We start from the raw sequence: 14,154 nt of genomic DNA on the forward strand, positions 1-14,154 counted from the left end.
AGTCCAGTTCATGCGTGTTTCTTTTTATTTTTCTTTTCACTTCTCTAAGTGGGGATATATTTGATGAGAGTGTGTTTGTGTGTGTGTCTGTGCGTGTGCATATATGGGGATTTCCTTCAGGAGATGATGCCAAAAACAAGCTGACCAGGGTGGCCTGATACATTATTCAGCCCTTGTGTTCTCACCTTGGTATGTATTTCCTTTCTTCTTCAGGAAAATGGGAGCCACTGTTCCAGTGTGACCTGTTTCTAGGGTACATCAAATAAGGACGACCTGTCCCATTCACCCAGAGACCTCCCAGTATGGATGGTTTGATTGAGCAGAACACTGTGCTAATGCACAATAAGATAGCGGAAGCCGGGAAAAGGAATGGTTTGATTAATACAAGGAACTTAGTAGCAGAGAGTCGAGATGGTCTGGTCTCTGTTTACTCAACCCCCCAGTACCAAGGCCACCGAGTGGGGAGCCTTTCCTCGCAGAGCTGCCTGGATAATGGAAGGAATGACCCCGTGCAACAGCTTCTGGACCCCAACATGCTGCAGCAGACCGTGGAATCTCACTACCGGCCCAACATCATCCTCTACTCGGAGAACGTGCTGCGTTCATGGGGGGAGAGCATCAACGCTGAGTGCTGTGAAACCACCTTCATTGAAGACCGATCCCCCACCAAAGACAGCTTGGAGTACCCAGATGGCAAGTTCATTGACCTCTCAGCAGATGACATCAAGATTCACACCCTCTCCTATGATGTGGAGGAAGAAGAAGATTTCCAGGAGCTAGAGGTCAGATATTATTCGTAATCTATGGGGGAGGCTGGTGCAGAGGAAAAACTTGGGATTAAGCATGCTGCTTCCAAGTACTGGCCTGCATAGGATGGGTTATATCACTTTCTCCTTTTCCAGGACAGCGAAGGAGCACCGATCATTACTTTTTGAGTAAAGTCTCAACTCTGTCAATACTAAGGACAAAATTCCCACTGTCCCTAACAGGGATGAATGTTTCCCTGCGACACCTCAAAGGGTTGGTCACAAGCAGCAGAAGGTCCATGTGCTTACACGCCTTCTAAGGTCAGGGGGATTTGTCCACATATGTGGAGTGTGTCTTACATAGCAGTCCAACATCATCTTTCTTTTTATTTGAGTTGAGCATAAAGATGGAGATTCTGCATATAAGCTCAACCATGACACATTTCTCTCTTTGAACAAACACACAAGCAAAAGTCTCTGGGTTTCTTGCCACAGTGAATCCTTTCACTATGAAATCCAAAAATCAGTTCTGATGAAGGGAAACACCTTATTAGACCCAAAATGCAAAGTTTCTTTCTATGTTTTATTGATTGTTCACACCAAAGACCCATTTTATTTTCCAAATGGGTCACACTGTGGAAATCAACCTCATTCTTTCTTAAATGATACATTCCTAGTTTAAGTTAAAAAAAAAAAAAAACACTAAAACAAAAAACCACTTTTATCTTTTTGGTTGAAACTGGCTGCCTAAGTATTGCACAGATTTCTGTTTGGCATTGTACATAGGGATGGAGGGTGTACATAATGCTGCTGATCCCAAAGCTTTGTCCTGCACTAGTCACACACTCCTAGCTTAGAAAAGACCCAATAATCTGTAGGAAGGGAAGGCATAGCTCCAATCTGAAGGTCCAAGATGACATCAGGAAACTATTTTCTTGTGTTTCACTCTTGCTGGAGTTTTGTCCCATGAGACATCACAAGTTCTAAAGCTTCTATTTTCACCTCCAATAACACAGATGCCTCACCCTGAACTCAGCACAGGGACAGCACAAAAGCCTGGATTTTCTTTTATTCTCTTTTCTCTCTGGATTGTTAAGGTAGCGAAAGAGAAAAGCAATGCAGTATTCAAAATCTTCTCAGAAAGACAAAAGGTTTCTCTCTGAGGCCTGTGATGGTGTTGGCTCAAATCCCTCCCTTCTACAACATTTAAGAAGTGGCTGTGAAAAGTCTTATTAAAAAAAAAAAAAGCCTACATGTTGCCTTTTTAACCTTAGCTTCTCTCCCGCAGTAGTTTTATGGAGAGTGACCACAACAAGCATCTAATTGCCTAATGCTGTTATTGACTCATCTGACCTGACATTTAGGCAGCTATAATAATTCCTCCCTTCTTCTCAATCCAAATACAGCAGGACACCTATAATAACTGCCAAAGGATTAGTTAAAAAGGCTAGAAAAACAGGCAGAACAAGGAGGGAGAAAAAAGTTTCCTACCAAAAATGGTTTCTCTTTTCGAGCAGTCTTTTCAATGTAGGGTAGCTCTTCAAAAGTTTACCATGTAAGGTTCAGGTCAGCTTCCCATGGAAAATATGTGCCCCCAGGAAACTACCTATAACTGTAGGTGTGAGGACATAGACTTCATCCTTCCCTTTTCCAGATCTCAAGGAGAGAAGGGAGACTCTCTACTCATGTCTTTTCAGACAGCAGGGTGTCTTGTTGTGCTGATATGTGCATCATTTTCCCAAGTTTCTCCTTCTTCCTATTCTGTATGTCCAACTATAAGGTTCCATGTGAGCCCTCTTAAATGTGTGTATTGCATTTAGCACCACAGGTGACCCACCTTACTTAAGTCATTTGGGTGTTACTGTATTAATAAACCAAACTGTGTGTGATAGCTATCCTGACCTAGATGTACCAAGTGCTCAGAGGAGGTAGAAATGCACCAAGCATACACCAACAAGCCTTCCTCTATTCTGAACTGGCATTTCTTCTCTACCCAGAAAATGAAAGAAGTAGATGAGACAGACCTAAATGACTGACCTGCTGAGCAGCAGCACCAAGCACACAGTCTGTTAGCTCTGGGGGCCTCCCAAGAGGGACCAAGTCTGCAGATACAGTTGGCCCTTCTTTCTGAAGTCAGTCATCAGAAAGATGAGAGGATGAGGAAGGATATATTGAATGGCACAAGACCAGCCAAAGAGGTGCCTGCTGTGTTGTGCCCATCCGGGCAGATGTTGTAGCTGTGCAGGCAGATGTATGAGGGCCTCCTGGGCTTGGCCAATACAGAGGTTTGTTAGTGAGATTGTTGAGTCTTCTGGGACTCCCGGGATGGAAGAGAAGCAGTCTTTGAGGACAGTGATCACAGAGAGGGAGACTGAACCATGCTGGAGTGCTAATTGCGTAAAAATGCCTCTCCGTCCAAATGAGAGACAAAGCTACCGAATCACAGAGCATGAGTCTGGCCCATCACACTGCTTTTTTTTTTTTTTTTTTTTCCACCAGCTATTGACAGGAGTCAAATGTTTCTTTACATTACTAATAAGCTCAAAGGGAGATTAGTATCTGAGATGAAAGCATTTTGAAGGAGAAGAGCAAGAGAAGATAATAGAAGATTTTGCATCCACATTGTGAGAGGCTTGAAAAAAATGATCCTGCCATACACATGGCACGTTATTGAGTATCTTGTTTTCTTGTCTGCCACACCACAGCTCATAGCAGGATGGGAGCTGGACAGCATAACAACAGATCAAGGCTAAGTTCCTGTAAGGCTTTTCTGCCTTTGCACATCTGCTTTGGCACAACCTCTGGAGAAAACTGCTGCAGAGCAAGTGTTTGGGAGACAGTTATTTCATCTGAGTTTGAGCAGCTGCCTGCTAGACAGGTTTGGCCGCTGATCTCTAACCTCTTATCACATTGAGAATGAGTCTGGTCAGCTCAGCAATGCCTCCAGTGAGTCACCGCAGCCTGCAAGGAAACAACTTCATCCCTTTTGAAGCCTGGGGACTCCGCAAAATTCTGGGAGATGTGGCAGAGGAGCAGGCGACATCCGAACTAGGTGTCCTACCCACTTCTAACAACAGTTTGGCTATGTTTAACTTCTTCTTCTTTTTTTTTTTTTTTTTTACAGTAGAGTTTCTCAGGTCCTGGTGTAATGTTATTCAGGTTGTCTATGAAAATCACAATTGTCTGGAGGGAAAAACATTTCTGAAATGGTTCTCATTAGCATATACTGCCCCACTTTGCTCCAGCAATTATCAAGGATGAAAGCAGAAAGCTGCACACCCTGTCAGAGCTTTAAACCTATCTGTTCTGAGCCCAACCCTGAAATCAAATGATTCCCTATTTAGGTATCGCTGGAACACTTATAAATATGTTATGAATTCTTTATGCCACGACTAATGGACAGACAACTTGTCAAGTGTGGTGCCGGTGAAATATTATGCAAGTTCCTAGCTAAAATACCATCCTGTTAGAGTTCATGTGTAAATGCACTGCCACCTTTTATCCAGAAACATCATTTGTCATACTACACTCCTGTTAGTCTTCCTCCTAGCCCCTAGAGAGCTGGCTTATTTAAAGAAACTCAAGCTATTGATGGCATGTAGGACTGCAACAAGGTGAATTATTCATATGTGTGGCAGAAAGGAGCACATCAGTGTTCTGTCTTAAGGAACCCTTTTCTTTTCCTAAGCAATACCTGCAACAGCCTCTGCATGATGAAATAAATTGAATGTTCTGGGGAGTAAAAGAAGAAAAGAAATGTAGTGCTTTCAAGTAAAATCTTCCTTCTTTATTTTTTCCCATGCAAAGAGCTTCATGCTGCCGTGAAAGTCATTCCTCCAAGCTCAGCCTAAAAATATAAAGTCAGAGGTGGATCCTAAGTGGATCTCTTCCATCTAATCCATCTTTTCTGCAACGCCAAGGACCTCCCATCTCTGTCTTTTCTGAAAAATAAGAAAAAAGAAGACTCTGAAGGGGGGTTGCGCACACGTTGCCCCATGACAGGCATGTATTATTTCAGTGCTGTCAGCCACCAGCCTTGCACAGAATTGGAAAATCCTGCTTTGTATTGAGAAGAGTAGAGCTGTTGTGTCCCAAGCCTCCCCCTCTGGCAGCAGTCATCCAGAAAGACTTGGACATTGGAGATTGCCTGGGGCACTGAACGTCCCAGGAACACCAAGCTTTAAAGCCTGACTTCAGTGCAGCACGACAAACTGTGCGGTATTTCTTCTCTCTTCCTTCAGAATCCTTGCATTCTTCTGAGTTGCAATTTGGTTGTCACGGCTCCTTCTTGTCATTATTTCTTTCAGGTGAGAAATGAAGTTTTCTTTTCTGAATGTTTGGCATCCCATCAATTTGTCCTTTTTTTGGAGGTATTTTGTTCTTTTTTTTTTTTTTTTTGGTTCCAGAGGCAACACTGGGCTGCTGTTGTGCCTCCAACCAGCTTTGCTTTAAAATGCAGTATTGCAAGTCAATGCTGAGTTGAAGACTTTTGCAGTCAGTTTTATCTTAGAAGGTCAAAATTGATAACACTCATAAATAAACCCTGGACATAATGATTCTGATTCCTCCATGCAACCTTTGGCCTCCTGATCTTAGGTTAGACAATCTCTTCTTTCCCAGGTGCTCTCCATGGTGATGTGAAATTACACAAAAGGGATGGAGCCAAGGGCAAAGCTTGTCAAGCCTATGTCAAGCCTCAATGGTTCTTTCAGCAGTGTGCTCAAACATCTTGCTGTGAGGATAGGTGTGGCATGATGACTTATGAGAGGACATGAAATTTGCATATGAGGTGGTGAATTATGAACTGAATAATTTCATCTTTTAAAGAGTTCAGCTTAGGACATAAACCTCCAGATGACTTCAGGAGGAGGGTAGGGTTTGATGATCATTTTTGAGAATAGAGAGAAGGCAGCAGTAGGAATTGTTGCTAGAGCTAATTTTATTCAAGAGTTTCATCAATAGCCTCTTAAGGCAGTTGTTAGAAGAAAATGAAAGAAAAATCTCGAAGTTTGTGGATTGTATTACACTCTTTTGGGTACTTGGATGTTTTGGCAGTGGATAACAACTCTCATAGAACCACAAAAAATGGATAGGCAACATGGAAGCATCTGAGTCCAAATAAACAGAAAATAATACATTTATAGAAAAATGATCCATGTGGACATGATGCCGAGCTTGTAACTGAGAGCTACAACCCAAGTAAGAGACTGTAGACAAGTCATGTGAAGTCTCAGAGAGCAGTGCTCAGRGTGAGCTAGCAATCCAATGAATTGGGCAATATTATAAAGAATAGTTCTAGCAACAAGGCTGAGGGCAAGCCACTACCTAAAAGTTCAGTGCACCCACATTTGGAGTGGTGTGTGCAGCTGTGGCCCCAGCTTCTTAAAGACATAATGGAGGCAGAAAAGGGCAACTCAAATGATTAAGAGAATGTAGCAGCCCACTTACAAAAAGTGGGGTGAAAAAGATTGTGACTTTCCATTTTGGTAAGTCTAGGGATATAGGAGCCAGTTCTACAAAATACAAAAGGTGAAGATTAGGATGAATTCAGAGCTTTTGTTCACCAAACCTGTAATAGTAGAACTAGTGAACACTCAAGGATTCTGGTAAGAAACTGCCTTAACACAAACAGAAGAAAATCACTCCTTACAAAATGGGTAGTAAAACTTGGTGAACTTGCTGCCACAAGGTATTGGTAGGTATTGGAGGATCAACAGGTTCAAAGGAGATTAAACTCATGGACAAGGAATCCACAAGCAGATATCAAAAAGGAATTGGTAAGGTTATTCTTTCTAACATCTCTCATGCAAGAGCTGTGGATGGTTGGGGAGCACAGGGGTGCTGCAGACAAGGTAGCCAGGTTTATACGTGCTTCTTACATAGCATGTCCTGCTGCTGCTGTGAGAGGCAGAACGCAGGGCTTGATGGACCATTGGTGTGACCCTATAGGGCATGCTTTATGCCTCAACAGGCACAATATTAATGCTTTACAAGAATGATTATGCTTCATTAACATTTGATTTATTTTTCTCCCTTAAAGAAGAACCCAATGGAGTCTAGAGATACTGCGCCATGTGAAGCAGTATGGCATGCTGACCTTGGTGAAGGAAGCATGGCTAGGAAGTCACCTTCAGTAGTCTTCAAATGCCTTTCAGTGAAGTTTGTTAATCATAGCGAAGGCCCAGAACAATTCCCTTCCTCCATCATGACTTCTCTGAGTTGCCACTCCGACATGACACAGTGAGGTCCCCAAGCCCCAGCATGTAGGTGGTAGGGACTGTGAATGAACAGCAGGGTGCCACTTGCAAAAGTAAGKGATGGGGGAATGCTACTTAAGCTTTGAAAGTTAAAGCAAGTCAAGTAAGCTATAAAGCAAAATGAGAACAATCAGCTATGTTGAGAGACCTTCTGCTTTATTGTTGTCACTCAGAGCCCAAGCAGGCTTGAAGTGTCACCTCCCCCACCTTGAGCTGTGCACTGTTACTCTTCTAGCTAAATTATCTCAGGGAAGAGGCATATCTCCCCAGTCCTCTCCAAAAGACAATGGTGAGACCATGTCCTCAGGTGATGGGGTGGCGACCCCTTCTGTGCTCCTGCAATAAGCAGCCACTTGCATGAATTTGATGTCTGCTGACCATGGAAATGGTCAGCTCCCTCATTCATAGAATCATAGAATGCTTACGGTTGGAAGGGACCTCAGAGATCATCTAGTCCAACCCCCCTGCTCAGGCAGGGTCACCCAGAGCACGTGGCACAGGGCTGCGTCCAAGCGGGTTTTAAGGATCTCCAAAGAAGGAGACTCCACAGCCTCTCTGGGCAGCCTGTTCCAGGGCTCTGTCACCCTCACAGTCAAGAAGTATTTCCTTAAGTTCCTGTGAAACTTTTGGCGCTTCAGTTTGTGGTCGTGTCCTCTAGTCCTATTGCTGTCCACCACTGAAAAGAGGCTGCCCCCTCCTCCTCACTGCCTCCCTTGAGGTATTTATACACACTGATCAGGTCCCCCCCTCATCCTTCTCTTCTCCAGGCTGAACAGACCCAGCTCTCTCGGCCTTTGCTCATAGGGCAGATGTTCCAGGCCCCTGATCATCCTCGTAGCCCTGCGCTGGACTCTCTCCAGCAGCTCCACATCCCTCTTGTCCTGGGGAGCCCAAAACTGGACACACTACTCCAGGTGTGGCCTCACCAGGGCTGTGTATAGGGGGACAATCACCTCTCTTGACCTGCTGGAGACACTCTTCTTGATGCATCCCAGGATCCCATTGACCTTCTTGTCCACCAGGGCACACTGTTTCCTCATGGTCATCTTGTCATTCACCATGACACCCAGTCCTTCTCAACAGAGCTGCTCTCCATTGGGGACCATCAAACAAGTCCCCTTTTGACACAATGAGTAACAATACCAAAATACATTGCATTAGCAGCAGCTTCACCCTTCTTAACACTTCACAGCATAAGCTACTGAGAGTCAGTTGTTACTTCCAGCTGCTGGCCCATCTGCCAGGACATGAACATACTGTGATACATATGTGGCTTCCCCGTGAATTCAAAGAAGTCTAGGGAGCAAAGTGGGTTGGATGTCACTCACACAAAGATAAGGAGAATTTCCTCTGTGTTGGTGGTGTGTATACTCTGTGTTGATCCCCTTCTAGAGGCACCATGCTGAATGCAAGTTGCTGATGAGCCATGGATAGTCTGGATGTGGGTGTCTAGAAAGTGTCACAAGGGAGATGATGATCAAATTCCCAGGAGGAAGGAGGAATAATGGTCTCAGCAGCAGCACTGAGGTTGAGCCACTGATGTGTTTGGTTTTGCAAGGTCAAAAACCATTCCTACACGGGGACTGTTGTGTTACACAAAGCGAGGGAAGACTCATGAAAGTAAATCCTGAAAGGCTGGCTATTTGATCGACAATGCATTTCAGAATGAGAGCTGGTGAGCAAGACCAATTTGGACCAAGTCATACTTGGTGGATTACGGATCATTAAAATACCTTTAAATTTGTATAGAACTAACTGCAAAATGTAAAATAATAGGAAAAAAAGAAAACAATGTAAAACATCAGGATAAAGAATTCATGATTGCAGCAGGTTTTAGGAGCTGTCATCACTTGAGTATGTGTCATCCAGATGGTGCTCAGTAACTTGAAAGGATATTGAGACAGAGTAGTGATAAAATACAGCCCTTCTGTCACCATCTAGCAGGGCTGCTTTTTTACCAGATCCATGCAGGTGAACTAAGACTGCCTCCAGAAGAGCAAAGAAGTGAGGTGTGCTAGTCAGATTGTATTTAACCATAATATGGAGATAGACTTTATGAAGAAGGAAACTGAACATACATTATATTAGAGTCAATCTTGTATTTGTCCTTGTCAAAAACAGAACACAAAAAAATGGAGCGTTTGTATTTGCAGCAGAACCCATACAGCCATCCCCAAAATTTGTTTTGTATGTACTGTGTTTTGCTGAACTGGTTGCTTTAAAGGGAAGAAACGGGTAAAACCAAACGGAGTGTTTCTTGAAAAATCCACCAGAAGTTTCTGGCAGCTATAATTTGCAACAGACATTACTGCCTGACTTTGCCAGTGTCACTAAGTTTTAATATTAGATGGGTTTAAGCAACCATCAAGTCCAGGCTTCAGCACATCATAGGCAGTCTATGGAAAGCTGTCTGAAGAGCCTTTGTTCATTCATCATGTTCTGGTTGAGGTAAAACACGTAGCTTTTAGGGATAGCTAACCTCAATTTGAAAAAGGTCTTTGAATAATAAGAAAATCCATGACAACTGCAGAAAAATGTTCAGCGCTCTCTCTGTTAAAAATCTGCACCTTTGTGTCTGCTCTTGATCAATTCCACTTTCAGTCACTGGCATTTCTCATGCTTTTCTGACAAACAGAGAAATTGTCTCTGAGGAGAAATGATCTACTCATGCAGGCACTAAGAGACTGAAAGGGAGGAATAAATAGAGGCTGGGAGGGAGGAAGGGAGGGAAGGAAAGGGGGAAGGAAGGGAGTGAGGAAGCAAGGGAGTGAGAAAAGGAAGAAGGGAGGGGGAGGGAAAGAGGGAAGAAGGGAGGCAGGGAGGAAGAAAGGAAGGGGGGAAAAAAGGAGGAGGGAAGAGGGGAAGGGAGTGGTGAAGGGAGGGAGGGAAAAGGCTGTTTTCCTTTTTTTGTCATCACTGTAATCGACATTCCTGTGTTTAGGGCACTGTGCTTTCTGCAATATATTCATGATCTGGGGAGAATTCCTTTGGGCACAACCTTCTGGTCGGCAAAGCAGTAGTCTTGCCTGTCTGTTCCTGTGTTCCTGGTCACCTCTTCATTAACCATAACACCTCTGCAGCTAAACTGAGTCTGGAGACTGGTTCATCCTGTGCTGTCTTCTCAGTTGCACTCCGAGCGTGCTGGAGAAGTATTCAAGATGCAGCAGTATTCAGCAAGGATGAGGGGAGTTTGTGTCGTTGTAACTAGTCTTGCTACAAATGATCCATTGGAATTGGGAGATCTCCACTCTCCAGAGAACATTTTGTGATTTCTGCTACCGTGCTGTTTGTGCAAGTGTTTGTACCCCTTGCAACTTCTTACATGGGGAGCAGATAGAGCAGTGTAGTTGTGTATCTCAGAACACATCTTTCATGTTTAAGCATGCAGATATGTGTTCCAGACAGACCTTCATTTGAAGTGTCTTCTGCAAACATTCTCTGTGTGTTGTTCCCAGCCTGGTTCAACCTGCAGATTATTATCCATTGATGGTCCTACCTGTGGGAGGAGAGGAAGCAGCAACGCGAAGCCTCAGGGCAATCAAAAGGGACTTTAGAGAACTGGGGCAGACAATCAGGAACACAGGCGTACAGCCCATTTTCTCTTCCATTCTTCCCAGTGCTGGCAGCAATATAGAAAGAAATAGCAGAACACAGTCCACCATTATATGGCTCCGTGGCTGGTGTCATCGCCACAACTTTGTTTTCTTCAGTAACAGGAAGCCTTATATGTCATCAGGCATGATGACATCTAATGGGATCCATCTTTCTCAAAGGGAGAGGAGAGGAGAGCCCTGGGTCATGAGCTAGCAGGGCTCGTCAAGAGGGCTCTAAACTAGATTTGAGGGGGAAGGGGAGTATCATCGGTGAAGCAGATGAGATGGTAGCCAATGGCCTGTCATGCCATTCACAGCAGCCTAATGCCATGCTCTGTGAAGGGCGCCCTAAGACTGAAGAGGCTAAATGACAAAATATGAGAAGTTCTGAAGGCCACATAGTCAAGTTGCAGCTGCCCCAGACAGAATGAGAGGCACAATGGCAGCCCAACTCAAATACCCCTGTGTAAACCCATGCAGCATGGGGAATAAACAAGGGGAACTGGAGATGCGTGCAGGACCATGATCTCATTGCAATTATTGAGAAATGGTTGGACAGCTCTCATGACTGGAATGTAGCCATGGAGGGCTTTAGGTTTTCAGGAGGGACAGGCCAGGAAGGCGAGGTGACAGAGTTGCTCTTTACGTGAGAAAGCAACTGGAATGTATGGAGCTCAGCACAGGAGAGGACAAAGTGTGAGGCAAGAGCCTATGGGTAAAGATTAAAGTGAAGGCCAACAGGGGTGACACTGTCATGGGAGTTTACTACAGACGTCCTGACCAGGAAGAAGAACTGGATGAGGCCTTCTACAGGCAGCTGCAAGAAGCCTCCCAATCACAGGCCTTGTTCCTAATGGGGGACTTCAAACACCCAGACAGCTACTGGGATAATCACAGTTAGGAATGGGGAGGGTGCCTTGGTGACAGGATGCAGAGAAGGCAGAGTTACTAAATGCCTTCTTTGCTTCTGTCTTTACTGCTAAGGTTAGCCCCCATGAACTACAGAGCCCAGATAAAAGAGAGAGAACCAGGAGAGGGGAAGGCTTTCCAGTGGTTGAGGAGGACTGGGTTAGGGCTTATTTAGGCAAACTGGACACCCATAAATCTGTGAGCCCAGATGGGGTGCACTCAAGAGTGCTTAGGGAAATAGCAGGGGCTATTGCTCAGCTGCCCTCCATCATCTTTGAAAGGCAGGGGAGGTGCCAGAGGTCTGGAAGAAACCAACGACACTCTAGTCTTCAAAAAGAGCAAGAGGAAGGAGCCAGGAAACTACAGGCTGCTCAGCCTCACCTCTGTCCCTGGAAAGATGATGGAACAGCTCATCCTACAGAGCATCTGTAGGCATGTGAAGGAAAAGGTGATCAAGAATAGTTAGAATGGATTCACCCAAAGGAAGTCATGTTTGACCAACCTGATAGTCTTCTACAATGGGACACTGGGCTGGACGTATGAGGGGAGAGCCGTGGATGTTGTCTACCTTGGTCTCAGCAAGGCTTTCAACACCATCTCCCCTAACATCATTGGAGGACTCTGGAAGTGTGGATTGGATGAGTGCACAGTGAGGTAGATTGAGAACTGGCTGGATGGCAGAGCTCAGAGTGTGGTGATAAATGGGGCCCAGTCCAATTCCACTGGTGGAATTGGAGGCTTGTGACCAGTGGTATCCCCTGGGGTTCAGTACTGAGCCCAGTGCTGTTCAACTTAGACAAAGGGACACAGTGCATCCTGGGCAAGTTTGTGGATGATACCAAGCTGGGTGGAGTGGCTGACACTCCGGAGGGCTGTGCTGCCATTCAGAGGGACCTGGACAAGCTGGAGAGTTGGGCAGAGAGGAACCTCATGCAATTCAACAAGGACAACTTCAGGGTCCTGCATCTGGGGAGGAATAATCCCAGCCACCATTGCAAATTAGGGATTGACCTGCTGGAAAGCAGTTCTGCGAGTTGGGAGTCCTGATTGACAACAAGTTGACCATGAGTCAGTAGTGTGCCCTCGTGGCCAAGAAGGCCAATGGGATCCTGGCTGCATCAGGATGATGTTGCCAGCAGGTTGAGGGAGGGGATCCTGCCCCTCTACTCAGCTCTACTGAGGCCACATCTGGAGTATTGGGTACGGTTCTGGGCTCCCCAGGACAAGAGGGATGTGGAGCTTCTAGAGAGGGTCCAGTGGAGTGCAACCAAGATGATTAAGGGAATGGAGCATCTCTCATATGAGGAAAGTGAGCAGGGCTTGTTTAGACTTAAGAAGAGAAGGTTGACAGGGGATATGATCAATATGTGTAAATACCTGAAGGGTGAATGTAGGGAGGAAGGGGCCAAGCTCTTCTCAGTGGTGGCCAGTGACAAGACAAGGGGAAATGGGTGTAAGTTGAAATACAGGAAGTTTCATCTCCATATGAGGAAGAACTTCTTTAGTGTGAGAGTGACAGAGCCCCAGCACAGGCTGCCCAGGGAGGTTGTGGAGTCTCCTTCTCTGGAGGTCTTCAAAACCCACCTGGATGCCACCCTGTCCCTGCTTGAGCAGGAAGGTTGGAGTAGATGATCTCCAAAGAGGTCCCTTCCAACCTTAACCATTCTGTGATTCTGTGATTCTGTTGTGGTTAGAAGTGGTTGCATAAATAGCAGCATAAGTCTTTGGGATCAGATGTCCCATCTGCAAAGAACTCAGTCTCTCAACATCCTGAAAAAATTCTCAGCTGCTGCTGCTGTTCTTTATCTCCTGAWGTCTCTTGTCCCGTATTTGGTTACTGCTTCATTAGGATGTATTTTGTCTGCATTGGCCTTGTTTCCATCCTAAGATTTTCCTAGCCTCACAAGAAAAAATGTTTCATGATGGATAGGATAAAAGAGCTCTTTCAGACAGGGTAACTTAGTCATGACTTTATCACCTCAGTGATAAAGGTCCTGACTAATTGGAATCACTAGTAGAGTAAATATTAGGGGCCTTTGCTCTATTCTGAATAAAAAGTCACAGCCAAGAAAGGAATGCTCTTTTTTTTTTTTTTTTTTTTTTTTTTTTTTTTTTTTTTTTTTTTTTTTTTTTTTTTTTTTTTTNATCCCTTCTGGATACCTGTGTTTGTTTTGACCACCTATCTTTTAGCTGTGAAATGCATTTGGTGGTACATCTCTATCAGGAAAAAATTACAGTTTGATATTTCGGACTGCTTAAACTCCTCCAATCCAAAGAAAAAAGAAAAAACAGACTTGTCTATATAATTTTGCTCAGCACCTGACCCTTGAAAATTATTAGCCATGTTATTCTCTAGATTATTTTGCAATGGTTAGAAGCTTTCAGTCAGATTACTGAAATTGTGAAGTAATTATGAAAAGTTCAGGCTTGAGCATAGCAGGGAGAATGTTGTAATAAAAAGGAATATTAGGGAGGGAGTTTTGATTGAAGGAATGGATTTTTGGCTGAGAGAAAGAAGCACATAAATCTCATTTGATTTGAGATTTATGATTTTTTTTTTTTTTTTAGGCTCTTCTGGTTTCTTTCTTGGCTAGAACGCTCAGAGAGCTTTCTGATGAAAATTATTCTGTCACTCTTGGTGACTGACAG

At 44.4% G+C, this 14,154-nt stretch overlaps 1 protein-coding gene across 1 annotated transcript in view; it reads left to right on the forward strand.

Moving 5' to 3' along the window:
• The first annotated feature begins 217 nt into the window (after positions 1-217).
• SYNDIG1 (synapse differentiation inducing 1) overlaps positions 218-14,154 on the forward strand; it is a 51,998-nt gene continuing 38,061 nt past the window's right edge. The window contains exon 1 of the mRNA XM_026041750.1: positions 218-782. Within this exon, the coding sequence (XP_025897535.1) occupies positions 303-782 (480 nt within the window). The 5' untranslated portion in view covers positions 218-302. The remainder of the gene's footprint in view (positions 783-14,154) is intronic.

The sequence above is a fragment of the Nothoprocta perdicaria genome, unplaced genomic scaffold (assembly GCF_003342845.1).
Source record: "Nothoprocta perdicaria isolate Ctin4 unplaced genomic scaffold, notPer1 scaffold_290, whole genome shotgun sequence".
Lineage (NCBI taxonomy): Eukaryota > Metazoa > Chordata > Aves > Tinamiformes > Tinamidae > Nothoprocta > Nothoprocta perdicaria.